The sequence below is a fragment of the Rhinolophus sinicus genome, linkage group LG16 (assembly GCF_036562045.2).
Source record: "Rhinolophus sinicus isolate RSC01 linkage group LG16, ASM3656204v1, whole genome shotgun sequence".
Classification (NCBI taxonomy): Eukaryota; Metazoa; Chordata; class Mammalia; order Chiroptera; family Rhinolophidae; genus Rhinolophus; species Rhinolophus sinicus.
Window position 1 is genome coordinate 20,018,851 of NC_133765.1, and position 27,945 is coordinate 20,046,795.

Here is a 27,945-nt window from a genome sequence, read left to right on the forward strand (position 1 = left end):
CTTGTGAGCTACAACACATGTTCCATGAGACACAGACCTGGCCTGTCTTGTCCCTGCCCAACTCAGAGCTAACACATACATGGTGAGAGATGATGCGCTGGCTGAGTGAGTTCATGCATGAGTGTCACACAAGCAGTGGAACAAACCCAGGGAGATGACCCAGCCCCCCCCCCACCCCCACCCCACCAAAGTTCTGCTGACTTCACATGCTGAACGTGGACTAACAGGGTCACAACACCCCACCCCACCAACATCCCTCACTGAACATTTGTTAGATCCTTTTAGTGGTTCCATCAAAATATCAGAATACCACACACCACCCGGGGACATCTAAGGTGGTTCCTACGATTATTAAGTGGAAAGCTTGTCACGGAATGCTAGGCAAATGCTTTAAATCTCAAGTTTAGACTAAAGGTCATGTCAAGTAGAAAACAGACGAACGTGCCACTTTTTCTACCAATGCAATACATTTCCAAGTTACTACAGTTTTGAATTGTGAGGTCGGTCTGGCTAAAGTCTCACCCTTGGACCTCACCAAGTAAAATTCCCAGTGCTCTCCAGCGTGCCTCAATCTCTCAAATCCATCCCCTTCCTTCACTGCAGCTGCTCTGCTCGGCCCTGCTCTGGGTCATGGTCATCTCTCGCCTGGACAACACTCACAGCCTCTTCAGCAGTTTCTGCATCTTGCCCTGCCCCTGCTAATCCACTCCCATGCCACATTTTTCTAAAACTTCACTCTGAGTCTGTCAACACGCTGCTTTAAACCCTTCAACTACTTTCCTTTTTTTTTTTTTTAGGATGAAGTCCTCACTCCTAAGTAAGACTTACCAATTCTTCCCGAGCTAGTTCCTGCCTGCCCACTGCTTCCATCCCAGCCTGCTCGTCCTCTAGACTGAGATGCCACTTCTTCCAAGAAACTTTCCTTACATGCCCTGCTATGCTCCCACAGCCCCGCCGGCTTCCTCCCTCACTGCTCTTACTGTCTCATATTCTGATCAATGCTTTATCCATCTGGTGCAGGGTGCGGTCTGTAACTGTCTAATTCACTGCTATATCTCCAGAATCTAGCAAGTGTTGGCCAGGCAGTTTGTGCTCAGTAAATATTTGTTAAATGAATCAACTCAACTTGCAACACCTTTCATTTGATCCCAAAGATCACTGTTCTCCAAAGTAAACAATGCTTCAGTGAAAGGTTTTCTTGACAATCAAGATTGCCTTAAACATCCATTTAGGTAAAGCAAGTTTAAAATACCTAGGAAATGAGTGTTCTTAAAAATCCATCCATTTGAAAAATAAACAACAGCTAAGCAATGAACACCATCAAGTGTTCTGTTGCCATTAGGCTGTGGAATTTTTTTAAATGCTCATCTTAAATTTTCCAGCTGTTTCCATAACAGGTTTAATAGTCTCATCAAAGAAATAGAAAAGTCTCAGAAAAGAAATAGAAGATATAAAGAACCAAACAGAAATTTTAGAACTGAAAAATACAATAACCCAAATAAAAATTCAATGATGGGCTCAACAGCAGAAGGAAGAGACAGAGGGAAAAAAGTCAGTTAACTTGAAGATAGAAACAATAGAAATTATCCAATCTGAACAATGGAAAGGAGATAAACTGGAAAAAAAATGAACAGAGGTTCATGGACCTGTAGGACTAAAATAAAAGCACTAACATTTGTATCACCGGTGTCCCAGAAGGAGAAAGAGAAGAAAGAAGGCGGGGCAGGCAAAGTATTTGAAGAAACAATGGCTGAAAAGTCCCCAAATTTGACAAAAGACATAATTTACAGATTCAAGAAGTGGAGAAAACCCAACAGGATAAAAAAAAAAAAAATCACACCAAGATATCATAGTCAACTACTGGAAATAAAAAGACAAAAATATCTTGAAAGCAGTGAGACAGAAGAAACACTTGAGAGAAAAAACAATGTTGCATGATAGAAGATTTCATCAGAAACCATGGAGGCCAGAAGAAAGGGGCACAACATTTTTCAAGGACTCAAAGAAAAGAACTGTCAACCCAGAATCCAGTGATAATATCCTCCAAGAATGAAGAAAAAGTAAAGGCATTCTCAGATGAAGGAAAACAAAAAGAATTTATCAGCAGCCAGACCTACCTGAAAAAAAAAAAAAAAAGCTAAAGCAAGTTCTCTAAAAAGAAAGGAAGTAATAAAAGGAATCTCAGAGCACTGAAAATGAAGAAATATCATAATAAGCAAAAACATGGGTTAAGACAATAGACTCCTCTTGAGTTTTCTAAATTGTGTTTGCAAAAATTAAAACACTGCCTAATGTTCACATGTCTGTAGAAGAAATATTTAAGACAATTATATTATAAATGGGGGGAGAGGAAAGGAACTTATAGGGAGATTAGGTTTCTATATTTCACTAAAACTGTTTTAAAAAAGTCATGAGTAGACTTTGATAAGTTATGAATATTATATTAATAATATATAGATGAATCATTTTAAAAAGTTATTCAGAGATATACTCAAAAACACTACAGAATGATTAAACATAGAGTTACCATATGACCCAGCAACTCTAATCCTAGGTATACACCCAAGAGAAATAAAAATATGTATCCATACAAAAACTTGTACAAAAACATTTATAACAGCAGTATTCGTAATAGCCAAAAGGTGGAAAGAATCCAAATATCCATTTATGGATGAATGGACAAAAACAAATTCAGTATGTTCATACAGTGGAATTATATTCCTATAATAGACTATGATTCAGCCATAAAAAGGAATGAAGTACTGGTACATGCTACAATGTGCATGAACCTTGAAAACATTATACTAAGTTAAAGAAGACGGTCACAAAAGTCCACATATTGTTTGTTGAACCATTTTTTCATTAATTTCACATGTACAAAACAATGTAATAGTTAGACATTTAACACCCCTCACAAAGTGATAACCCCCTCCCCCAATCTACTACCCTTCTGACATATATAGCTGTTACAGTTCCACTGACTCTATTTCTTATGCCGTATTCCACATCCTGTGAATCTATCTATCTATCTATCTATCTATCTATCTATCTATCTATCTATCTATATATATATATATATAAAATTATAGTTGACATATTGTTTGTTTCCATCCATATAAAAGTCCAGAACAGGAAAAAACATAGAGACAGGAAGTAGATGAGTGGTTGCTTAGGTCTGGGGAGCAGATTTGAGGAAGGCAGGGCAGTGATAACTAAAGAGTATGGGGTTTCTTTTGGAGGTGATAAAAACTTTAGAAAATTGACTACAGTGATAGTTATACATATCTGTTAATATATTTAAAATTTAAAACCATTAATTTATATATTTTAAATGGTGGATTGTATGGTTTATTAATTATATCTCAAAGATTAGAACAAGAATAACAACTGCAATATAGTGAAAGACACCAAGTCAAGGAGATCATAATGATACTGAAAAAAATAAGTCGTCAGTAAACTTGGGGGGATGGTAGGACTCCAACTCATTTGTTTGATAACTAGTGAATAAAGGAAAGCATAGAGCATTTTCCTGCCATTTCCATATTAACTAAACCATTGGGTAACCAAATGATTGATGAGGGGAAGTACTCTGTATAAAATTATTCCCACTAATAAGTTCAAAAGGAATGATAGAATATCACTTTGCAACTTGTAATGAACTAACGGGTCTAGAAAATCATCAACAATGGCTGCTGGTGAGAGAGAGAGAGAGAGAGAGAGAGAGAGAGAGAGAGAGAGAGAGAGAGAACCAGACAATATGTGTCCCCTTTCAATATACCTATAAACCATTTTGCCAATATAATTGAATCTTGCTCTGATCGAATCTCTAGCTATCAGTTTACAGGAAATAAAGGAGATACAAGAGTATAATAAACAACATTATAGACATGCAATCAGCAAAATCCAGTCCCTGGGAATAAACTACAGAATAAATGACCCAGCTTCTTCAACAAATAAATTACAAGAGGACACAAAAAGAGAGGGAAAAAGAACCTATAAATCCGGGTAAGGGGGGTGGGGGGTGGGGGGTGGGAGATGAGAGTAAGGGAGATCGAATATATGGTGATGGAAGGAGAACTGACTCTGGGTGATGAACACACAATGGGATTTATAGATGATGTAATACAGAATTGTACACCTGAAATCTATGTAATTTTACTAACAATTGTCACTGCAATAAATTTAATAAAATAAACAAAAACAAAAAACAAAAAACAAAAACAAAAAAAAAGAACCTATAAATCCAAAGAGATTGGGGAGTCCCAGTCCCTTTCCCTTGCAGTACTAAGGCCATGGGGATTCCAACAGTGCAGCCAGCAGCAGCAATTATAGCCAGGCCCTAAGGCAGAGGGGCTTGACCAGCAAAGTCACTAGCACCAAAGTCAAAAAAAATCAGCCAGCATGACTGGCAGGATAGTTTCATACAGCAGGGTGAACAAATAAGTAAATATATTGAAAAGAATGAATAATTGAGAACATCAGGGAAAAAAAAAAACAACTATCCATGAAGAGAACCTAGATGCAATGAAGTCCCAATAACAATGAGCACACCTGGTACCCCGATTTTGGCTTCTAGATACCATTTTCCATTAAAAGGCACCAGGGCTCACTGGAGGAATGGCAGATTCCAGTACAAGATGAACCAGGAACATTTTGTTGTGCCAAAAAGTAAGAAAGTATTCAAAGAGTGATGGGGAATGTCAAAAGGACACAGGAGCCAGTTTAAAAGGCCTCCTCCTAGCCAAAGCTGAGACAATCGGAGAATCAAAATAAATGACAGTTACAGATAACAACCCATTGGATAAGATAGAAATCCATGAGTTCATATGATATAAATAAATGATTAAAATTACATAAGTAAATTCCTTACAGTACAATGCCCACTAATAAATGTAAAAGGAATGGTGAATGGTGGTATTAGAAAATCGCCGGTTGGCACCCATCCTAATGAACGATTCAGGTAAGACTCATCGAAGGCTACTAAAACCAAGCGGATGAAGATTTGTTAATGAACAGGGTTCTACATAGCCACAAAGTGTGTCCCAATAAAAATACTTCCAAATTACTTGTTAATTAATAATTATCAAATTCATTAACTTTATACTGGAGAAATCTGGCAAACGCCATCTTAACCAAATGATAAAAGTTATATAACTAGTAGCAAAACAAATCAATATCAGGTGCCTCCTGGTATGACGCATTGTAAAAAATACAGTAATGCATCCTGTGGTATTCTTGCCACAAAGGCAGGACCTGATTCTAAACATAAGGGAAGATCAGGCAACCCGAATTGAGTCACATTCTACAAGGTAACTGGCCTGTAGTCATCAAAAATGTCCAGAAAAATGAAGGAAAGGAAAAATGGAAGAAGTAGTCTAGACAGAAACTAAAGTGACAAGACACAATAACTAAATGCAATCTCTGGTCCTGGATTGGATCTAGAAACTGTAAAAAAATTTTGAAATCAATCAATGGGGTAATTTTCATGTTGACTGGCTATTTGATAATAGTAAGAAACTATTATTAAATTTTTAGGCACAATAATGCCATTTGGGTTATGTTTTTTTAAAACATATCTCTCTGAAGAGGTACATACTGAAGTATTTATAAATATAAATTATTAAAATTATTATTTTAACTTAGTTATTAAAATTGAAGACGTCTGGGATGTGCTTCAAATTAAGTGAGGGTGGGCAGGCCGCAAACTGACCCTAAGGTGAGACTTGCTGACATTGGGTGATGGGGACACGGGATTCATTATATCAACATCTCTACTTTTATGTGTCTGAAAATTTCCAAAATAAAAAATAAAATCCATTTAAGATCCACTGTATTTTCAATTCTTCCCTGTGTATAGCAAATACCATGTTTCCCCCAAAATAAGACCTAGGCGGACAATCAGCTCTAATGTGTCTTTTGGGGCAAAAATTAATATAAGACCCAGTATTATATCATAATTCATTATATTATATTATATTTTATATTACATTATACTATACTACTATACTATATTATATTATACAGGGTCTTATATTATAATAAAATAAGACTGGGTCTTATATTAATTTTTGCTCCAAAAGACGCATTAGAGCTGATTACCCGGCTAGGTTCCTATTTTTGGGGAAACACGGTACCAATAGCAGTGCTGAACAACTTTGGTGACAAAGGGGGCTTCTTGCGTCCCAGTGAGCCAGGCACAGAAATGAGGCTGCGAACTGAGCGTCTCAGGAAGAGAAGGATGACAGGTCCCCAGGGCACAGGGCTGGATCTATTTCAAGTGTAGTCGTAGGCCTGTAAATCTATATTCTCCTACACAGAACAATTCAGAATACTCTTGAACAGATCTGTCTTTTTTAAAAATCATCACACAACCTCTATAGCTGCAGCCACAATCGACAAGATGTTCCAGCCACCTAGATTCTTCCTTTTACAAGGGAGCTATTAGCTTAAAAATCCAGGAGCACTAAAAATACCCCCGAAAAATACTACACTAAGCAATGGAGGTTCTAAAAAAGAAAATCAGTGACCAAGCCAAGCAAAAGACTGAAATGCCATGAATTCAAGGTCAATTAAGGAAACACGTGAGTCAAGATTTAACACACCGAGGTCAATTACAAATTTCAATGCACAGATTATGATTTTACAGATCTGATGGTGAGACATAATCTATTCAGGAATTCTACTTTTTCCTTTCGTGGCCTCCAGTATTATAAGCATTGAATTAATATTAGATGAAATAGTCTTACATAAAAGTAACTCCCACCAAGTTTCAATTGAAGCAGAAACAGCAGCTCAACTCCTGTCAGAACACAACAGCAGCCTGCAAAACCAAAGGCCTCGCACCTCGAGCAACATGCAGGCTTCCGAAACAGAGGCTGTGTTTTAAACAACCATCATCCCTGCTTGGCATGTTCATTCTTTCGTCAGTCAACATGGCAGATCAGGCACTGGGTTCAGTTCGGTGAACAAGATGGATGAGGTCTGGGCCTCCATGCGTTGGTAGCTCTCCTGGGCTCCCAGAGCACCCAGCAAGAGCATGTGACCTTCTGCCTCCCCTCCGCCATTTGGCCTGAAGGAGAGAAGGGTCCTGTCAGCAGACGGAGTCACCCTATGACAAGGTTCCTGAACTCTAGGAGAGCCCACTGCCTGGCTACCCCCAAAAGAGACACGGCTGCCTCACCCTCTGGCAAATCCAGCCCCGCTATCCTTGACTGTGCCTGGAGTTAAACAGGAAGTTTTCACAAATTAAGCATTCACTACTAGCAAAACCCTTACATTTAAAACATCCTTTCACTTGTGAAACTTTAGCAAGTAGGTTTTCACAGTTTGTTTCAAAGAGCCCAGCAGGGCTGTTTACAGATGAGGAAAGTAAGGGTCACAGAGCTTTAGAACCTTCCTCCCACCTTAGGCAGGGCTGACTTGTGGAACTAACAGGATCTGATGGAAATAACAAACAAAGAGCGTGACTTAGAGGACAGGTCAAAACAGACACTGTGGTTCCTTACGCTCTTGGATCATTCTCCCTGGGAAAAGCCAGTGGCCATTTTGTGAGGACGCTCACGCAGCCCTTTGGAGAAGTCCACAAAGCGAGGCCTCTGGCCAACAGCCAGCACCGCTTTGCCGGGCATGCGAGTGAGCCACCTTGGAAGTAGAGCCTCCAGGCCCAGTCAAGCCTTCAGAGGGGCGTAGCCCTCATGAGACATCCAGAGCCAGAATCACTCCTACTAACCATTCACTCCCAGAATGCTTGACCCACGGAAACTCTGAGGTGTTTATGACAGTTTTAAACCACTAAATTTTGACACAATTTGTTATGTAGCAATAGATAATACAGAGGGACACTGAGCCAGCCTCTCTGAAGATGAAGAGTATGACCATGTGGAAGGGTTAAGTCCAGCTGTGTGGGACAGAGAAACATCCCGGTGAGGACAGATGTTGCCTGGAAAGTCATCTCAGCACAACGGAGGAAGGATTTTCTAATCAGAGTTATGTAGGGCACACCAGCTTATCGTCGGAAAAAAATGTTTGCTCTCTGTCACCTGCTAGGTTTGCTCAGAGGCTTGTGCTTATGGGGCAGAGATGCTGTAAGAAGAAGTCAATGAACAGAGAGATGGTTGGACTAGATGACCTTTAAGTTCCTTTCCTACCTAGAGATGCTTACACCGCCACACCATGCAACTTAACCAGGGACCTGGAAGAAACCTTGCTTGTCAGTTTCCCAGGCCCAGAAGACATGTCTGTGCAATGTGTGGCCAGCTAACAGTTACTGAACACTGATCGAATTTGTGTTGGTCCTTCTAGGAGGAAACAGACAACGCCTGACTTACTGGTCTGGCCCTCAAGCGGCTGCACATGCACATAAATGATCCAGTGCCACGAGGTACAAATTAGAGCAGGAGGGGAGGAGAAGCAAGGCCCACAGCCAGGGACAATGTCTGGAAGGCTACAACATCAGGGCAGGTCACGAGGCACTCGGGTGAGAGAGAAGGCACTACGGGAACCTGCTCAGAGGTTAAGAAAGCCCTAATCCCACCACCAGAAGGAAAAGACTCAAGTTGACAGCAAAATAAGTTCAAACTTAGGAGAACTGCGGGACTCAGAAGAAAATCACTTCTGTGCCTGCATCTAGCAATATAATTTCATTTTCTAAAAATGGGGCATTTGAGGAAGGTACCTTTCTTGGCACAGCGTGTGAACAACTCCACGAAAGGTGGTGCCCCTACTCAGTCTGCTTTGCTTGCAGGTCTCCCGAGACCGGAAACGGGAATATACCATTTAGCCCTGTGGCCACGCTACCCTGGGGCTCAGGAGCAAGGGCCCCTACTGTCATTGGACCAAATCCTTTCGTGACAGCAGGGAAAAAGGGAGACAAACACCTGGATGCTGCCCCAGCAACTCCAAAGTACTTCCAAAGGCCTGTGGCCCCAGGGGCAAGAAGGCCAGTGGACATCTGGGGCCCAGCAAGAGCATCCCTATTCTTTATCTCTACGAGGTCAGTGTCGTGCGGGGCGGCCTGCGGGGTCTCTGCTCCCGCTCCCCACACAAGAACGCAGGATATGGTGAGGCCAAAAAGGAACACCCATAGAGCCATAGATGGGGGAGTCATACTAGTATACTCTCGCTGGCAGCGCTATACTCTCACTGGAGGCTGGATCCACACTGTCCGCAACCAGCCATCCTAACTGCAATCCGCGCCTGCCAGCCCAGCCACCATCTTCTTGCTAGCCCCCATTTTTCTCCTGTTCTCTAGTGTAGCCACAGCAGTTATATTAGTGGCCAATGGCTCACTGGTTACAGCTGACGGCCAACTAGCCACAGCTGATGGCCATCCCATCACAGTTGATGGCCATTTACTACCTGAGCCAGCACCTGTCTATGTGAGGACGAGAGCCTGGAAACTACTTTCTGGGGCTCTGCCCCCACAGTCAGCCACCAGCTTTCTGGCCACTGGACTCTGGTCCCTGAGCCATTAAGTCACTAGACATTTCCTGAACACCTCGCCGTGCCAAGCTCACACCATGCGCTGATCAACTATGATATCTAATCTCTCCCCCACTTCTTCTATTTAGCTCCCCCTCAAATTCTCAGGAAGTTGGGGCTAGAAGGAACACCATGGATCGCCTAATCCGGTCCTCTTACTCTATAGATGAAAAATGTGATCACAGGAAGGAAGGTAAGAGGCTGCAATAGACTGAAGCATTTTTTCCAGTTCTTAATGCCCTCCCTGAATTACAGTTACATGCCCACATCCTTTGCCTTGGGACTTTGCGGGATCACCCACTAGAATGGGGAGTGGGCATGTTCCCACCCCACGGATATATCGGACGGGGCCATGTGCCTTGATACAGCCAGTGGAATGTGGACCAGAGTGTGGGCATGCAGGTTCGAGCCAGGGTACAGTGGACAGCAGCCATCTGCCACACGGCCCAAGGAGAGAAAAAAAAAAAAAAGACTGGACTACAGAGAGGAAAATAAGAAGAGAAGGAGACATGAGAAATGAAGAACGTGTACGTCATTAAGGGCAATCAGGCAGTGGGCTGAAACAGCAAACATGTTTGTGAGATTAAAGTCTCACTTAAGAACAGAAAACTGACTGGTCACCATTGGAAGATAAGAACCAACGCATTATTTTGAAAGCTTGTGAATAAAAGGAAAGAAGCATTTATTCTGCCTTTCCTGTGTGAACTGTATCCCTGAGTAAACCAAAAAGTAGTAGTAAATAAGGGTTTTTCTTTATACCGTGTTTCCCCGAAAATAAGACCTAGCTGGACCATCAGCTCTAATGCGTCTTTTGGAGCAAACTTAATATAAGACACGGTCTTATTTTAATATAATATAAGACCGGGTATAATATAATATAATATAACATAATATAATATAATACTGGGTCTTATATTAATCGTTGCTCCAAAAGACACATTAGAGCTGATGGTCCAGCTAGATCTTATTTTCAGGGAAACACAGTAAAAGCATTCCTGATAATAAATGAGGAAGAAGTGATGGAATTAGACTAACCTGAGACTGATTGTCACCAGCTCGCTGCTCATATCACAACCTGAGAAGGCACCAGACATTATGAGCTACTGATGGAAGACACATCACCACCTGATCAAGTTTCTAGGTCCAGCCACCAAATCAAGGAACTACAGAGGACATCAGAACATGTTAGCCTACACCAAGAGAATGCAATCAGCAAGATTCAGACTGTGGGAAATTCTATGGGCAGAACTTACTTGGGTCCTGATACAAACAACTGTATCAAAAAACAATTTATGACATTTGAGACAACTGAAACTGTGAACCCTGACCAGATATTTGATGATAATGAGTTACTGTTGACTTGTTGTAGTTGTAACAATGGTATTGTGGATGTATTCTTTAAAATCCTTTCCTTTTAATATACATACTTTAACATTTAGAAGTGAAATGTGATATTTGGGATTCAGTTCAAAATGGTATGCATGGGAGGGAATAAGATGAAATAAGATTGTCCACAAAGTTCAAATTGTTGAAACAGGTAATGGGTGAATGGGGGTTCATTATACGATTGTCTACTCAGATATGTTTAAAATTCTTCATAACAAAGAGTTGTAAATATCAATGAACACAGTGAGCTCTCCATACCGGTCACACACGATAAGCTCATGATAAGCTTCAGAAAAGTAGCTGAAAATTTGGGCCATATTGCTACTGTAATAATCCAGGCTGCATGTTGGGTCATTAAAATATGCAAAAAGATTAAAATTACCAAGTATGTCTTCTTTTTAAAATAACTCCACTGAAATTTGAGAACCTACTAAGTACAAGATACTACGAGGACAGACAATTAAGTTCGCGAGCTCATCCTAGAAAAAGTGCTATATACCTCATTGCTGAAAAAGTGCTACACTGCCTCATTATGGTCACCTTCGAAGTACTCCCATTGGAAAGCTATGCACCGATGCCAGTGCCTAGTTCACCCTTCAAAACGATTTTAGAACTCTTCCTCTGGAATGGCCATCAAAGCTGTCGTTGCATTACCGTTGATGTCTTGAATGTCATCCAAATGTCTTCCTTTCAATTTTTCCTTTATCTTTGGGTAAAGAAAGAAGTCATTGGGGGACAGATCAGGTGAGTAGGGAGGGTGTTCCAATACAATTATTTATTTACTGGCTAAAAACAGACAGTGCCGGGGCCGGCCCGGTGGCTTAGGCCCTTAGAGCTCCATGCTCCTAACTCCAAAGGCTGCCGGTTCGATTCCCACATAGGCCAGTGAGCGTTTAACCACAAGGTTGCCAGTTCAATTCTTCGAGTCCCACCGGATGGTGGGCTCCGCCCCCTGCAACTAAAATTGAACACAGCACCTTGAGCTGAGCTGCCTCCTGGATGGCTCAATTGGTTGGAGTGCGGGCTCTCAACCACAAGGTTGACAGTTAAATTCCTCAAGTCCTGCAAGGGATGGTGGGCAGCGCCCCCTGCAACTAAAATTGAACACAGCACATTGAGCTGAGCTGCCGCTGAGCTCCCGAATGGCTCAGTTGGTTGGAGCGCAGCCTCTCAACCACAAGGTTGCCGGTTCGACTCCCGCAAGGGATGGTGGGCTGCGCCCCTGCAACTATAACGGCAACTGGACCTGGAGCTGAGCTGCGCCCTCCACAACTAAGACTGAAAGGACAACAACTTGAAGCTGAACAGCACCCTCCACAACTAAGATTGAAAGGACAACAACTTGACTTGGAAAAAAAGTCCTGGAAGTACACACTGTTCCCCAACAAAGTCCTGAAGAAAAAAAAATAAAACAGACAGTGCCGTGTGAGCTGGTACACTGTCATGATGCAAGAACCATGAATTGTTGGTGAAAAGTTCAGGTCGTCTAACTTTTTCACGCAGCCTTTTCAGCACTTCCAAATAGTAAACTTGGTTAACTGTGTGTCCTGTTGGTACAAATTCATAATGAGTAATCCCTCTAAAATTAGAAAAAAAAGGTTAGTAACATCATTGCAATAGTTTGCGAACTTAGGAGATGCTACAGTGAGAAGACATGGTGTCGGGTGGGAGACCCTGCTCGCTGCGCCATTTGTTGTGCCTGGTGACCTGCGGGGTCTCTGGTCCCGCTCCCCACATAACGCAGGATATGGTGAGACCAAAAAGGAACACCCACGGAGCCATAGGTAGGGGAGTCATACCACTATATTCTCTCTGGCGGCACTATACTCTCACTGGAGGCTGGATCCACACTGTCCGCAAACCGCCATCCACACTTGCCAGCCCAGCCGCCATCTTCTTGCTAGCCCCCATTCTTCCTCTCTTCTCTTTCTGCTAGCGTAGCCACAGCAGTTATATTAGTGGCCAATGGCTCACTGGTTACAGCTGACGGCCAACTAGCCACAGCTGATGGCCATCCCATCACAGTTGATGGCCATTTACTACCTGAGCCAGCACCTGTCTATGTGAGGCCGAGAGCCTGGAAATTACTTTCTGGGGCTCTGCCCCCACACATGGCTCCAGGCTCTGGTGGGAGGAGGGAGGTGTTAATCTAATGCGGGGAGATGGACCAACACCCAGCTAACAGGGGTGCATGGCCAAATGACATAATCCACAAAAGGGCATCAAAGGAAGGATGGTTCTGCCAGCCTAGCTCATTGGAGAGGAATCCAGGCAGGTCCATGCTGAGGTGACCTGGAATCAAGACTGCTCTGCTAGGAGTCTGCAGCAATGAGGGTTCTCCTTGGTGAAGGAATGGCAGGTGCAGAGATTTAGAGGGGAGAATGGAAAGCATGTGGTTTGAAGAGGAAGAAGAAGGTAAGTTGGGTGGGAGGGCAAGGGGGAGATAGGGAGAAAGGAGTGGGTGGGGGGACCTAGCTAGGAAGGGCAGAGAGTGGTCAGACCAGGGCAGTCACACACTATATTTTAGGAAGACAGCACCTATTGCTGCTTCAAAGAACACAATCTGGCAGTTTCCTATGCAAACTCAGTAGTGCCATCTGCCCTCTTTTTGCTTTAGGCAATGGCCCAGCGATGCAGATCAAATGGTTATGAGTCAAGACTGTTAAATTGATATTAAATGCACAGAGCTGTGGCTGAGCATGTGATGAGGTGTCAAGAGGCGTGAAGCTAAGTGATCAGAACTCTGAGAACTCTTAAAAACGGAAACAGACGCAGGAAAGAGTCGAACATGAAAGAAAACAGGATACAGCACCCAGCATGACCCCACAACTCATTGACAGTTTGCTTTGTCTGCATGATTAAAGCAATATCTCTGTGTGGCGACACCTGGTATGTGATTCACTGCACACAGAGCTGCCAATTTCAATTTTGTTCAGAGTGCTTCTTACCATCTCCTCCTCTCCACATGTCTGTATCCAGTGTAAATTGTATCCAGGAAATAGGCCCATTGTCCTCCTTTTCCCCTTGGGATAAGCACGTATTAATCTTGGTTTTAGGAACCTCACACCCTCTCATGGGCCTGTCTTTCTTTGACATAGGAGTTCTGACAATTAAGTTCTTGAACTGTTGAAACAATGTTGCTAACTAACCTTTTTTGATATCAGAGGGATTATTCATTATGAATGTGTACCAACTGGACAAACAGTTAACCAAGTTTACTATTTGGAAGTGCTGAAAAGGCTGCATGAAAAAGTTAGACGACCTGAACTTTTCGTCAACAATTCATGGCTCTTGCATCACGACAATGCACCAGCTCACCCGGCACTGTCTGTGAGGGAGTTTTTAGCCAGTAAACAAATAACTGTATTGGAACACCCTCCCTACTCACCTAATCGGGCCCCCAATGACTTCTTTCTTTACCCAAAGATAAAGGAAATATTGAAAGGAAGACATTTTGATGACATTCAGGACATCAAGGGTAACACAACGACAGCTGTGATGGCCATTTCAGAAAAAGAGTTCCAAAATTGCTTTGAAGGGTGGACTAGGTGCTGGCGTCAGTGCATAGCTTCCCAAGGGGAGCACTTGGAAGGTGACAGTAGTGATATTCAGCAATGAGGTATGTAGCGCTTTTTCCAGGATAAGTTCGCAAACTTAATTGTCCAATCTTCGTAGTTAGCCGACTACATTCCGGAAGACTACAGGAGGCGTGCAAGCCAAATGCTCGAGTACCCAGCTCCCTGGGAGCTTCCCTACAGAACTGAGCCTGAATCTGCCAGCCTCTTACTAAACTCCAGGATGGATGCAGACTTCCCTCCTCCTCCTCCCAGTGATTTGAAAAGGGTACACCTGTCTGTCTCCCATACTATCTTATACATTGTTGGCCCTCAGTAAATGATACAACCAAAGCTGGTGTGTGCTCACTGCCACATGTTCCCGACTGCTCCGGGGTGGGGGGGGGGGAACGGAGGGCCAATCTTGGATTAACAGACCCTCCCGAAAGAAGGAACAAAGGTCTGTAGCAGCTGGAGAACTCACACCAGACATTCCACCAACAGCACAAAAGTACCTGCAGAAGAAGGAGGCCCATGTGGCAAGTGTATCCCAGTCACATGCAAAATCTGGGCCATCAAAGGCCTTGGAGAAGGTCTAAATCAGAAAGGGGTCCATGAAGCAATAAAGGGCCAATCACAGGGCTGGAGGCTCCAAGAGAAGGCCTTCAGCACAGAAAGCAGTGGACCCTGTGGTGTGTGAGACACCCTGGAAGACTGGCATGGGTTTCCTCTGATAGGAAACAAGAGGCCATTCTGCCACTCAAAGCCAAGTGTAAGCATTTACTCTCCTTGAACCAGAGTGAGTGTCGGCCCTGACCGCTGACTGACGTCACGGAGGTCTGCAAGGAGGAAGGCGGTCAGACCCATGCAGAAAGAATGAACGCAGCAGGCCTGAGACAGCTCATCCTTTGAAAGGCCTGTGTCCATGGTTGGCCCTTGGCTGGCATCTAGGAGTCTGGATTTGGGGAGCCCCTGCCCCACCTCCTTACCTGGTAAGGGTGGCTGACTGCACCTGAACTGCCTATACAACCAATGTGGTCAATGTGAACACCTGCTTTCTTTCTGGGACTCTGGACTTTGGGAACATGCCAGGCAGAGGGTACCCATGTGACCAGCTCCCCATGAAAATCCTGGGCACTGAGTCTCTCCAGGGCATCCCGGGTGGGCAACATTCCACACGTGTTGTCACGACTTGTTGCTGGAGGAAAGCGCGTCTCCTGTGTGACGACACTGGGCAAGGAGCCTTGGGAGCCCGCGCCTGGTTTCCCCAGACGCCACCTCAGGCCCCTCTCCGCTGTGCTGATTGTGCTTTGCCGTCACACAGCACAGCTCCCAGCACGACTCTGGCGAGTCCCCTGAGCCCTCCTAGTGGTCATGGAGCCCGGCTTTGGTCTTGGAGACCTGGAAACAAGACCCCAACGAGGCGTCTGCAGAGCATGAGGCAGGTGGACACCGTGGCCCGGGCTGCGTCAGCTGGCGTTTGGGGTCCTGGTACTGCACATGCGCTCTCACTTCTTCCTCCATTCCACAGGTAAGTAAGGAAGAGCCTGCACTCCTCACCAAAACTGCAAACTGGAAATCGCTCTGAGCCCTGCAGAGAACCCCACAGATGGGAGGGCCCGTTGTTCGACTGGATTTAATGTGGGGTGGAGGCCTGTCCTCTGACCCATGGCCTGCTTCCCACAGGGCCTGGAATACGTGACACGTGCAAGGCAGACCGTCAGGTGCACGAGAAACTAGTTTAAAGAGCTATGAGATTGTGAAAAGCCCCTTTAAGAGCTTTACCTTTGCTCCCCATTCCTTCAGCCACTGCCACGCTTTACAAAGTGACAAATCATCCGAGGAATATACAGACAACATGCACAAACTCTTGCAACCCTATGTAAATACAAATGAGGACCACAGATGTAGGTCACTGGTTCACTGAGGAGGCTATTTCCACACATTCAAATCTGTCAACATAAAATATCCAGAGAGTCTGCATTTCATAACTGTCACTTTTCTGGCACTCCTGGCTTAAGCCAGCTATCTCCAATTTATCTTCCCCATCTTATTTCAGCAAACAATTTTTTGAAATTGAAAACAAACTAAGAAGAATCCAAGTTGCACTAACATACTTGGCTTTCTGAAGTCCCATAAAATCACAGGCAATTCTCTTTCATTCACTCATTCATCCATTCAGACTAAACAAGCTACTGAGGGTGTATCAGTGGCAAAGCACCATGTTAGGCTCTATGTGGATTACAGAGATGCTGCCAAACTTGGCCATGGTGTCCCCTTGGCACAAAGCTGCCTCCAGAGATGCCCAGTGAACTCCCAGTGGTCCTTGGATCAATCAGGTATTTCAAATGGGATAAATCCAAGACAAGGAACTGCCAACACAGGGCATGGAAATATTGAAAGAATCCTGGAGAAGACAGGGCATCTCCAGGGCCATCGGGGTGGGGAGCTAGCACCGCAGTGAGGATGCACTGTCCAGGGAGGCAGCTGGAAGCGGGGACACCAGTTAAGCAGAAGGCAGACTGGAACCATGATGTGGCACTAGGAATGGAGAAGGGGACTGACTGGAGGAGAGGGACAGGCAGGGCGTGGCAATTCCATCAGATGTGGGATGAGGGAGGGAGGAGGCAGCAAGCATGACTCAGAAGTTCTCTGCTATTCATAGAAAGAGCGAAGCTGGAAGGAGGAGCAGGTTTCGTGGGGAAAATGACAATTCGTGTCACCAGACCTTGTTAAAAACAATGGTGTGCAGTGTGCCCCTCCAAAATATGCTGCCAGGCCCCTCGTGACCTCTTTGCAACACCCTTGTGCTAAACGCTAAGAAAATATACTTCAAACAAATGTTTACACATTATCAACCTGGGCGGTCCTTTTCAGCCTCCTAATGGTCTCAGGACACAAAACACTGGATATTTCAAATTAAAGCTGAATCCAATATAATAAGGCCGCCTTCTAGGGTGGAGACCCCAACGGCTTAACCCACAGGCGTGCACTCCCAACTTCACATTTTCAGGGACATTTTGCAACCGGATGGTCTTTTCCATCTGCACCCTTCAAGTATTACCTAAACTGACATTGAAAACATGATTTCCTGGCACATAGTCTCCATGAGAGTTTGCCTTTGAGAGGTGGCCTCACTGGAGGAATGAGTACATGATCCATCCTAGAGGCATGGTCTCGGTGTACCATTTTCAGGTTACCAAAAAGGGCGCAGCTCACCACATGTTCAGTGGTCTCCCTCAGCCAGAGGACTTGCCAAAGTTATTTCCACTTGACTGCAGCCTTCTTTCTTACAGACCCAGACTAATTTGTCTGAGGCTTTCTTTGCTAGCTGGCTTAGCCATTTCTTCCCATAGATCAGTCTGAACAATAAATACATTAAAAAAAAATGCTTCTGTTTGAAATTGTTTCCTGGGAAACAAATGTCATTTATAATGGCACCAAACAGGCAAGTGGTATACAACAAAACAGAATTTTATTTAACCAAATCAGTATTGTCCTTAATACGGATAAAGCTTGTGTTTGGCACACTCTCCCCATCAGGACCTGCTGAAGTCAATACTTTTGAAAATTCCACGTCATTTGTGAACTTTTACCTAATTTCACGTAATTACATGTTCCCTACAGGATGAGAACTAGGGATAAAATTTTTTAAATGGGAACTAACAACCAAAAAAAAAAAAAAAGCTGAGCACAAAACCATATTCTCCTTGTTGGTATCCAAATAGACATGTGATTAAGAGTAGCCAATTAATGGAATAAGAACCTCATCTCCTGTATTTATTTATGTTCCTACCATATTGTTGGAAAGAAGTAAAAACCTGCCGATAATTACCCAGACTTCCCAGAAATTCTTTCTATATGTAACTATTTTTCCAAAGAGCATTTTTTTATTCCTGATAATCTGAATGTTACTAAGCCAAGCTGTTGGCGCTATGTACTTTCTCCCTTAGAAGAAGCTTAAGTGATTAAATGAGCTTCTCAAGCAAACTCGAGGGCAGAAGTACCAGAGGAAGCCACACTTAATGGAGAAAGTCTACTCCAACCCCCCACTGATTTTCTCTAAGGTAAAAATAATGGGAACTGAAGATGCAGGTCAAGACGGTGCGATGCCACACTATACCCAGTTGATTGGCAAAATCAATGCTGCCAATACCAAGTTTTGCAAAGGATACAGATCCACAAAACCTCTTATTAATAATTGCCAGTCGGATTATAAACTGGTACAACTACTTTGGAAAACACCTTGGCGTTACGTAAGGCGAGCATTCACATTCTCTACATCCCAGCGATTTCCCCCAAGAGAAATTCCTGCACGTGTCCCAGAATTTTCACAGTCACCCATCAAGAGGAAAACGTGTAAACAAAAAGGGGTGCACTCACATCCTGGACTGTTCTTACGCAGTCAAAAATCATATAATGTACAGTATCCTTTTTTTATAAAGTTAAAAATAGTTGAAATGAAAAATACGGATTTTTAAAAATTATATGTAGATGAGATAAAACTAAATAAAAAGGAAAGAAAGGGGATGGTGACAAGGATGAGATGGGGGAGGGAGCACAAGAAATACGTGCCCACCTTTTCTCTGGATACATTTCTCCAAACACCAGGCTTCATTTAGTTAAAAAAGAAAGAAAGAAAAAAATAGAGAGTGGTCTTTCCAAAAGCGAAGCTAGCAAGAGAATTGGCTCTGATTCCTTTTCTACCAGCCACATCATCCCAGCAAGTAAACCAGACTCTACCTGGCCCGTAAGGAAAGGAGATCATGAATAAAAATTCTTTCACACTGTTTTCAGCTACGAGCACCTGAATCTTGCCTGTATTCCAACCACACACACGCTGGGAGAGCTACTGAGAGCTAGAGGTCTGGGGAGGGTGGGAGGAGATAACACATGCGTGGCGCTGAGCACAGACGGAGCCCTGGATAACCCACTCTCCTGCTGTCAGAATTAGGAGCCGCAGACCTGGAAGGCGCTCAGTCCTTGACACCCCAGGCAGGACAGCTGTGCGGGGTCTAGAAGCCAGGATTCAGATCAGAAGCAGGGACAGGAGAGTTGTGTCAAACATCTGAAGTGCTCAGGGGCAGGAGCAGGGGCAGACCACAGTGTTTTCCAGAAGGCAGAACTGAAGTGCACGGAAGAAGTGGCAATTTGGGCTCCACTTCAGAAGGGTCTTTTCTATACATGGAGACTTACTCATCTCCAGGGGCATTTAGGCACAGCCTGCAAGCGGATGCCTCTGAGTAAGCCACGGAAGCGCACTCACTCGGCTTTGGTTTACTTCTTATAAAATGGAAATGAGGACATCATGGCTGGCCTCACATGGGACTAACTGAGCGTACAGGGCTGTACAAATGTCAGGACTCATTCATTCCACACAGGCGAGTCAAGCAATAATTCTGCCCACCTTAGAATCTAGAAATGTCCAAAAATGAAACGACAGAGCTGAACTGTGCAAGCACACACACGAGAAACTTGTCCCCACCCCCTTCTCCCCCCAAACCTGTATTTATCCCCAGAGCCTTATCAGCAAGCAATAAGAATTTTTCTTAGTTACCCAGAGAATCTGCACATTTGAGATTACCTTGAAATGCCAACTGTCTGTACAGGCAGACCTCGGAGATAATGCAGATTTGGTTCCAGACCACCACAATAAAGTGAGTATCACAATAAAAGGAGTTGTAATATTTTTGCTGGTGGAGGGTCTTGCCTTCAATATGTAAAAAAAATGCAACATCTGAGAAGCGCAATAAAGCACAATAAAACAAGGTATGTGTATACAAGTAAGTTCAAGAAAAGAAGATGGGACCTTTTTGCTCTTCCAATTAAAATCAAACAAAAATGCATGAGGTCAGGTTTCACTGCCACTAGAACTAGGCCTTCGTGCCACTGTGGGACCCTGTACTCGTGAACATTACTTTGAGTCCTCCAGGTTACTAGCACCTGGTAAAATACAGGTAACTCAGAAACGCTGAACTCAAGGATGAGTGGGCATGAGGACATCCATCTGGGACAGGCACGGACTTTGGAGGGCAAAGGCCTGGATCAGAATCTCTCTCCACTGCCTGTTGTCCCCCTGTCAAACCTCTGAACCCCTCATTTGTACAACAGGACAATCCTGGAGACCACCTGTCAGTGTGGTTGTGAGGATGAAATAAACGAACGAACGTAATATAAAATAGGGCATGTGGTCCACAGCCAACATGCCCTATGTGTTACCTCCCTTGCCTTTAAGAAAACAGAGTGACATTTATTTATAGCAAATCCCTGATGACCTCCTATCATTGCATGTCGGTGAAACGTTTACTTACCTGATAAAGTTTGGCAAGTGGGATAAAAACAGTTTGGAAAAGGATCTCTCTTGGCTCAGTCGCCTAACTCTAAGAACACCATGTTCTGTGTGATGGGTATGGTGCAGTCGAATAGGCGGAGGGCCACCAATACACCACACAAGAAGGGCGCATTTTAAACACGTCAGCTTCCTCCCCTGCCAGGGATTAAAGACAGTGGTCCCCATTTTGGAGTGGGAACCAACACTTAAGTTCAGTGGAGCTCCAAATTTCTCAGGGGCACCATAGACTCATCGTCCTCTACAAGCTGTGTTCCAAAAAGGCTAGGAAGGACCATGTACGTCCTAAGGCGGGTGACCCGAACGGATACTGCCACTGCCTGACTGAGTGAAGTGAGGAAACAGCAAGGCAGGGCCCCCTATTTGCAAGGACAACGGAGCAGTGCTTCTCAGACTGTGGCTGGGAGCAGCATCACCTGGAACTTGTTGAAAATGCCAAAACTTAGGTGCCTCCTGGATCCACTGCATCAGAAACTCAGCAGAGGGGAGGGGGGACACTAGCACTTTGTGTTTCAACCAGCACTTCATGTAATTCTGATGCTGGCTCAGGTTTGAGAACCAATGGTATATACAGTGATCTGAGAGCTGAAAGTTTAAACGAACCATTGCCAGGAAACACACTGAAGCAATAGCTAGTAAGAAAGGAGAGAAAGCTTGCATGTCTTTCTCTTTTCAACCATTCCAGTGGGCAGAGAGTGTTAGCGATCCCACCACTGGACTTCAATTTTGAATCCCCTGCTGCTTCTGGAATAAGAACGGCTACAGTGGGACGCTTCCTGGGTCTCTGCAGAATGCCACAATGGGCTCCTGAAGGACACACCTGTGAGTCTGCTGTGCCCAGCCTAAGGCCTGGCAACCAGCAGGCATCAGGAAAGGTGGGATAGAGTGAGCAACCTGAGGGAACAGGCAGTCCTTCCCCAGAGTGGGCCCCAAGGACTGAACAAGGTTACTGTCCCCCCTCAATCCCTAATACAATGATCTTAGCTCCTGAACCAGAAAGCTCCTGAATCAGGGATTTCGGGCGGTTGACTTGGGAGCCCCAGGTCCCACAACTAGCAAGACCAAATCACTCCCTCACTACACCTCCCTGCTCACACCCTAAACCCAAGCCTGCCAGAGGTCATGTCCACAGGGGGCTCCCCTGCCAGAGGTCATGGCCCCCAGAGCTGGGAGGTTGGCTGAAGGCATTACTTCTCCTGCTAGAGTGCATGTTCCCAAACATCCCTAGACTAGTAGTGGTGTCCTTTGTCACCACCACTGCAGCATCACCACCCTCCAAACTCAGATGCCCTACCCTGGGACTTCCATACCTGTAGTAAGACAGCAGGCCGTTGCTGAGCACGAACCAGCGGCGCTGGTAGCCCTTCAGGTAGTTGGTCCACTTGAGGAGCCAGCCCTTGAAGCTGTCTAGAGGCAGCAAGACCCCTGGGACACTGGAGGTCGTGCCAGAGCTTGGCATTGGAACCCCAAAAGACATCCTCGCCTGTCCTGGTCGCAGAAGAGGCGGGGGCTTTGGCACCGACTGTGACCATGACTCAAGTTTGGTCAAGGGCACGCTCCCCACTACTGGCCCCAGCGCTGGTGGCTGTTCATAGGAGGCCTTGGCGAAGGGCCCAGCCCCCACACTGGAGGCAAACTCTTGCCGGGGTCCTGATCCCGTCTCCAACCCCGGCAGCAGTTCCGATTCCTGTCTGGACCCTGGCCTGGGCGCAGATGTCTTCGACTCAGACGCGGAGCTTGGCACTGGCTCAGAAACGGGCTCCGGCACCTGTTCTGACACCCGCTCCCGCTCGGGCTCGGGCACTGGCTGAGGCTTGGGCTCCGGCCCAGAGCCCGGCGTGGAAGCGCTCATACTTGGAGCCGCCGTGTGGCACGACAGGCAGGGGACAACCGTGAACAGCGACGAGAGTCCGCGGGAGCGGCCGCCGCAGCCGCCGCCTCGGCATAGAGCGGCCGCTTTCCCCATAGAGCCAGCGGACCGGAGCGCGGCCGAGCCGGGGGGAGGGGGCAGCAGGAGGCGGAGGCCGGGGGCGGGGCCGGGGGCGTCACGACCGCGCAGCGCGAGGCGGGGGCGCGCGCGGGTCCCTCGGCGGCGGCCCGGTGCGCCCCGCGCCGCCGCCGGCGGCTGGCAGTTACCCGGACTTGGACCCCGGTGCTTCTCTGGCGTCGCCAGCGCCCGGCTCAGGGTCTGGAACTTGTAAGACGTCCTGGAAACACCTGTAGGGCGAGAGCTTGGCGGGCGGACGGGCGACGCGGAAAGGACGGCGCGGTTCAGGCCACCATCCCTGCCTGCGCCTCAACCCGTGCCAGGCGCTGGGGGAACAATGATGAATGCAGAGCCCGCCGGCTCCCAGCTCAGCCTCTGCCAGCTGGGCCCTGCGCCCGCGCTCCCCTGTCCCGGGTGGATTCGCTCCCCGAAACCCAGGAAAACAGGAGTGAGGAGTAGGCGTGGAGCCGGTGCCGCGCTCAGAAGCCAATTAAATGCGCCCGAAACACGCGGGCCCAGCCAGATGACGCTAAAAACTGTGGAGGACGCCCACCGCCCCCCATGGCAGCCATTACCTATGGGACCTTCCCGCGGCGACCTGGCTCGGTGGCCCAGAACAGCCGCCGCCTCTTATCTCCTGGGCCAGCTGGCCCCTGGTTCATGCCAGAGCACTTCGCTGCTGGTGAGGACGTACTAGTAGTTCAAGTTCTCTCTGTAAACGAATATAGAGAGTTTTTGTCTAAAAGCGGATTCTTAACTGGGACCTCCTAAATATCGCTGGGTAATCTTGGCTAGCGATCTGTGAAATTCTGCAGTAGTCTGCGGAGTTTTACATCTCTAGGGAGAAGGTCCATAGTTTTCATGGGATTCCCAAAGGAGTCTGTGATCCCGGAAAGGTTAAACATCACGGATTTTAAAGAATCTATCCTAAAGGGAAAGGTCTATAGTTACCCCAAATAGTCGGAAATACTCAGGTTGGATATTTGGCTTCCGCCCAGACCCTTCCAGCTCTAGACTTCGGGGCGGGCGCTCCTCTGCTCACCCCACGTGCCTTACCTTCTGCTTACCCAGGGTTTATTCCTGGGGCACCTGTCCCTGAATGATGATGATCTCACCTGCAGTTTTACTTTGAGCTCTGGAGTGCAGAGACCTGCCCATCTTGGTCTATCCCATAAGTGTGAAGGTGGTCCTCAAACTTCAGTGTGCTGAGTCACCCCAAGGAAAAGTGACTGCCTCCAGGAGCAGTGGGTAGAGGAAAACTGGGCAACTAGAGAATGGAGTGGGGTGCTTGCTTTTCACTTATACTATTTTGAACCTTTGAACTATTAAAAAAAATAATAATACGTGCTTAAAATCACTGTACGGAAACTTATTAGAAATTTAGTTTTCCATCCCCATCTTCCTAGGATTCTGAGTCAGTAAGTGTGAGGTGGAAGCCAGGAGAATGCATTTTCATGAGCACTCCAGGAGTTTCTGATGTGGGTGGACCACATTTTGATACAGTGACATGGAGGGAAAATCTTGGGATATGGGAGTCAGTTCCATTGAGGAAATCCCAACCCAGCCACCATACTGATCTTCCTCTTGCTCATCCATAAAATGAAGATAATAATCCTTACTTCACAGGTTGAAAGCAATAAAAGCATGTATGTAAAGCACACTTGGCATAGTAGGTGCTCAGTAAATATTCTCTAGTTATTTAAAGGATGCGCCGTGAAATGTTTGGTGAAATGAATTAAACAGAGGCCAGAGCAGAAAAAGATGAGACCAAGGCTGACAGGCTTGGAAAACAGCCACTACCATGGGAAAAGCTCAGTGCCTGCTCTGTTTGTGCTAAATGTGTTTGCAACCCCCAAGGAGGGAAGCCAACTAGTAAACAAATGCTTAATGATACGTTTTGACTGTTGCTAAATTGATGACAGGGCCTAAGTCATCTACCAGAGTGGGTGAAGAAGGTGTCACAGAAAGGGCGTGGTTTACACTGAGTCAGGAGGACGGGGTGGAAGGGCATTCTAAGGAACCAGCACGCACGAAGTCCCCACTCAGGAGAGAACACCTTGTCTGGGAAATGACAGAGCTCAGCATATTTGAAAAAGCAGGGCAGGAGATGAAACCAAGAGCTGGGTGGACACCATGCCACGAGGAATGCCTTTTATCCAACAGAAAGTGGGCCTCCTGGGCACAAGGGACATTTTTCACTTTTAAAATGCCAGATTCTCCCCCTTGGAGAAATGGCTGACTCCAAGTCTGGGGCAGGAAATATGCGAGATGAGCCTGCCTGAGACATTTCGTCATGTCAGAAAGTAAACAGGCTCTTCAAGACCACTGTGTATAAAGGACTCAGAAGGCAACTTAAAGGCTCCCACTGGGCAAAGATAGGACAATTTGAGCATCAAAAAGAATGCTGCCGCTGAGCTCCCGGATGGCTCAGTTGGTTGGAGCCTGTCCTCTCAACCACAAGGTTGCCGGTTCGATTCCTCGACTCCCGCAAGGGATGGTGGGCTGCACCCCCTGCAACTAGCAACGGCAACTGGACCTGGAGCTGAGCTGCGCCCTCCACAACTAAGACTGAAAGAACAACAACTTGAAGCTGAACAGAACCCCCCACAACTAAGACTGAAAGGACAACAATTTGACCATTGTTCCCCAATAAAGTCCTGTTCCCCTTCCCCCAATAAAATCTTTAAAAAAAAAAAAAAGAAGTGCAATGACAGGACATTTTGTGCCTCTGGATGTGACCCAGTAGGAAACAGCACCACCCACGAAGTATTTTTACTTCTCCCCACCACCACCAGAAAAAAAAAAATCTAAATTTGAATCTAATCAAGATTCTAGCTTGATCACTATAAAATAAACTCCGAAGACAGAGGAACATGTTAAATGACCCAAGGAGTCAACCAGCCAAATAAAATAGGAAGATCTGCGAGAATATTCAAAGGACCTGTTTTAGTCAATAAATACATAGCCTGGGGGGAAAAAGATGGAAATAAGAAAACGTTATCAGTTTAATAAAGATGTAAGAGACATGTCAACCAGATGCAATATGTGAACTATGTTTGGATCCTTATGCAAACAAACCAACTGTAAAAAACACATTTCAAGGACATTTTTGGGAATTGAACACAGACTGGGTTTTAGGGAATATTAAGAAGTTACTGTTAATTGTGTTATAATGGTATTCTGATATAGTTATGGGTGAAATTATATATTAGATTTGCTTTAAAATAATTCAACTTTAAAATGAAAGGGGGTGGGAGTGTGGAATAAATGGAAGAAGGGCCTGGTGATGACAGTGTTGTTCTGGGGTCATGGGTACATGTGCACACATTATATTGTTTTCTCTGCTTTTGTGTGTTTGAAAATTACCATCAAATGCTTTTGTTTTACAAATGTTGGGCTTTTTACATACCTCACCTCCTACCTTTACAACAACCCTAGAAGGTCTGTTCGTGGCACAGCAGGAAATTGGGGTTCACAGAGTTAAAGGGCCTGCCCAGAGTCACACCATGGGCAAATGGGGAGCCAAGATTCAAACAAAGGTTCTCTAGCCCTAAAGCCCATCCACCTGTGTAACAGGAGAATAGAGACACCAGACTTCTGCCCTAGATGCCTACCCACCCTCCATCCCCAAAAGAAGCCCTGTCAGGCTGCCCCTGACCACCTCAGGAGCAGGAAAAGCTAGAGTGACAAGAAGTGAAGGCCCTTGTGGGCCGGATGGTTCTGGGATAGCTGAACCAACCTTGCACTGCAGAGCTGGTCATAGCCATCACGTCTGCCTGAGGTCAGCCCTGTAAGATGGCAAAGACCCTGGACCCATATGCCTGCCCAAGGTCACATTGCTAACTGGATAAGAATCCAGTCCTTCTAGCTCTTATTGGTCTTCATTCAAAATCCAGACAGATTCTCTTATAAGTTTGTGGCCATAGATACAAATGTAGATGCTGGTTTGACTCATTTTACCCAGCAAAGGAGATGCATGAGCTAAGTGGGAGGCAGGGCAGCTTAGAGCTAAGAACACAAGTTTGGGAGGAAGACCTCTGTTCAAATCCCAGGTTGGCCGCTTTCTGGCTGTATGCCCCTCAGCCAGTACCTTCTAAAATGAGTTGGTGTAGGTTTCCTCTGCTATTACGCAATTAGGTCTGTCTTACCTTTGGTTCCTTTGCTAAATGAGAATATCTGGCTGGAAGCTCTGCATGGGGCAGGACCATAAATAGCAAAGTCAGGAGGGCTCTATTCTGTGGTGCCAACATCCATATTGCAAGCCCTAGGTGACCTCGGATAGTTAATCCAATCTCTTTAGAGAAGAGCCAGACTGTTTTCTGCCTGGGAGAAATGTTACCTACACTTTGCAAATTTGAGTGTAGAGGGGTAGGGCAGTGGGTTAGAGCAGTTATCCCCCCTCTTCGCCCCAGGTTATGTGTGAGTCTGTTTCTTATATACTGAGTAGATATAAAAAAATATTGTAAAATATGTGTAGGCCACACGAATAATAATACAAGACACCTATTGGCTCATTAACCAGTTTTAGGAATAAAATCCCCCACTTTAGTTCCCTGTTCTCCCTCCTACTCTCTCCCATAATCTGTTGACTTTGAGCCCAAAGTCTCCCTGGGTTTTTTCAAGCCAACTGGCACCAACCTCCTCTTTAGTTGGCTAAGAGAGTGTTTCTGGCTGCTGCTTCCACCTGTTTCTTTCATCAAGAACTCTCAACCTCTTCCCATATTCCAAGCACTCATTGAAATTGCTCATTCGTCAGTGATCCATCTTTTTTTAAAATTGAAACACCCCAACATGGTCCTCCCAGGCCCTCTTAACTGCTCCCTTTTTCTCCACAGCATTTGACACCTTCTAAATGATTTCTGTGGTTTATTTCTGTCTCCCCTTATTAGAATGAAAGCTCCAGGATGGCAGGAATTTTTGTTAGACTCCTTTCACTGTTCTATCACCGGGGCCTAGAAGTTCACAGAGTATGAACTTCATGGATATTTGTTGCGTAAAGTCTTCTAGTTCTCCTTGCTGTTGAGTACTTCTTGAATGTCCTATACGTTTATTTCAGAGGGGTCTCAAGAAAGATGGGAGGCAAACATGGGTGCCGATCAAACATCCCGAGATGGAAGTCTCAAAGTCAGTGGTTCTTAAAGTGTGGGGATCGTGAAGCCCTTTAAGATTATTACGAAACAGAGAGAATA

General features: G+C 45.4%; 1 protein-coding gene across 2 annotated transcripts in view; it reads right to left on the reverse strand.

Annotated features, from left to right (window-relative positions):
* The window catches only part of OSBP2 (oxysterol binding protein 2), a 160,643-nt gene extending 137,846 nt beyond the window's left edge, over positions 1-22,797 (reverse strand). Inside the window, exon 1 of one of the 2 annotated variants that reach the window (XM_074321896.1) lies at positions 22,080-22,797. In XM_074321896.1, coding sequence (XP_074177997.1) covers positions 22,080-22,735 — 656 coding nt within the window. In that variant the 5' untranslated portion in view covers positions 22,736-22,797. The remainder of the gene's footprint in view (positions 1-22,079) is intronic. The other variant, XM_074321897.1, reaches the window with a different exon arrangement.
* Positions 22,798-27,945: the final 5,148 nt, after the last annotated feature.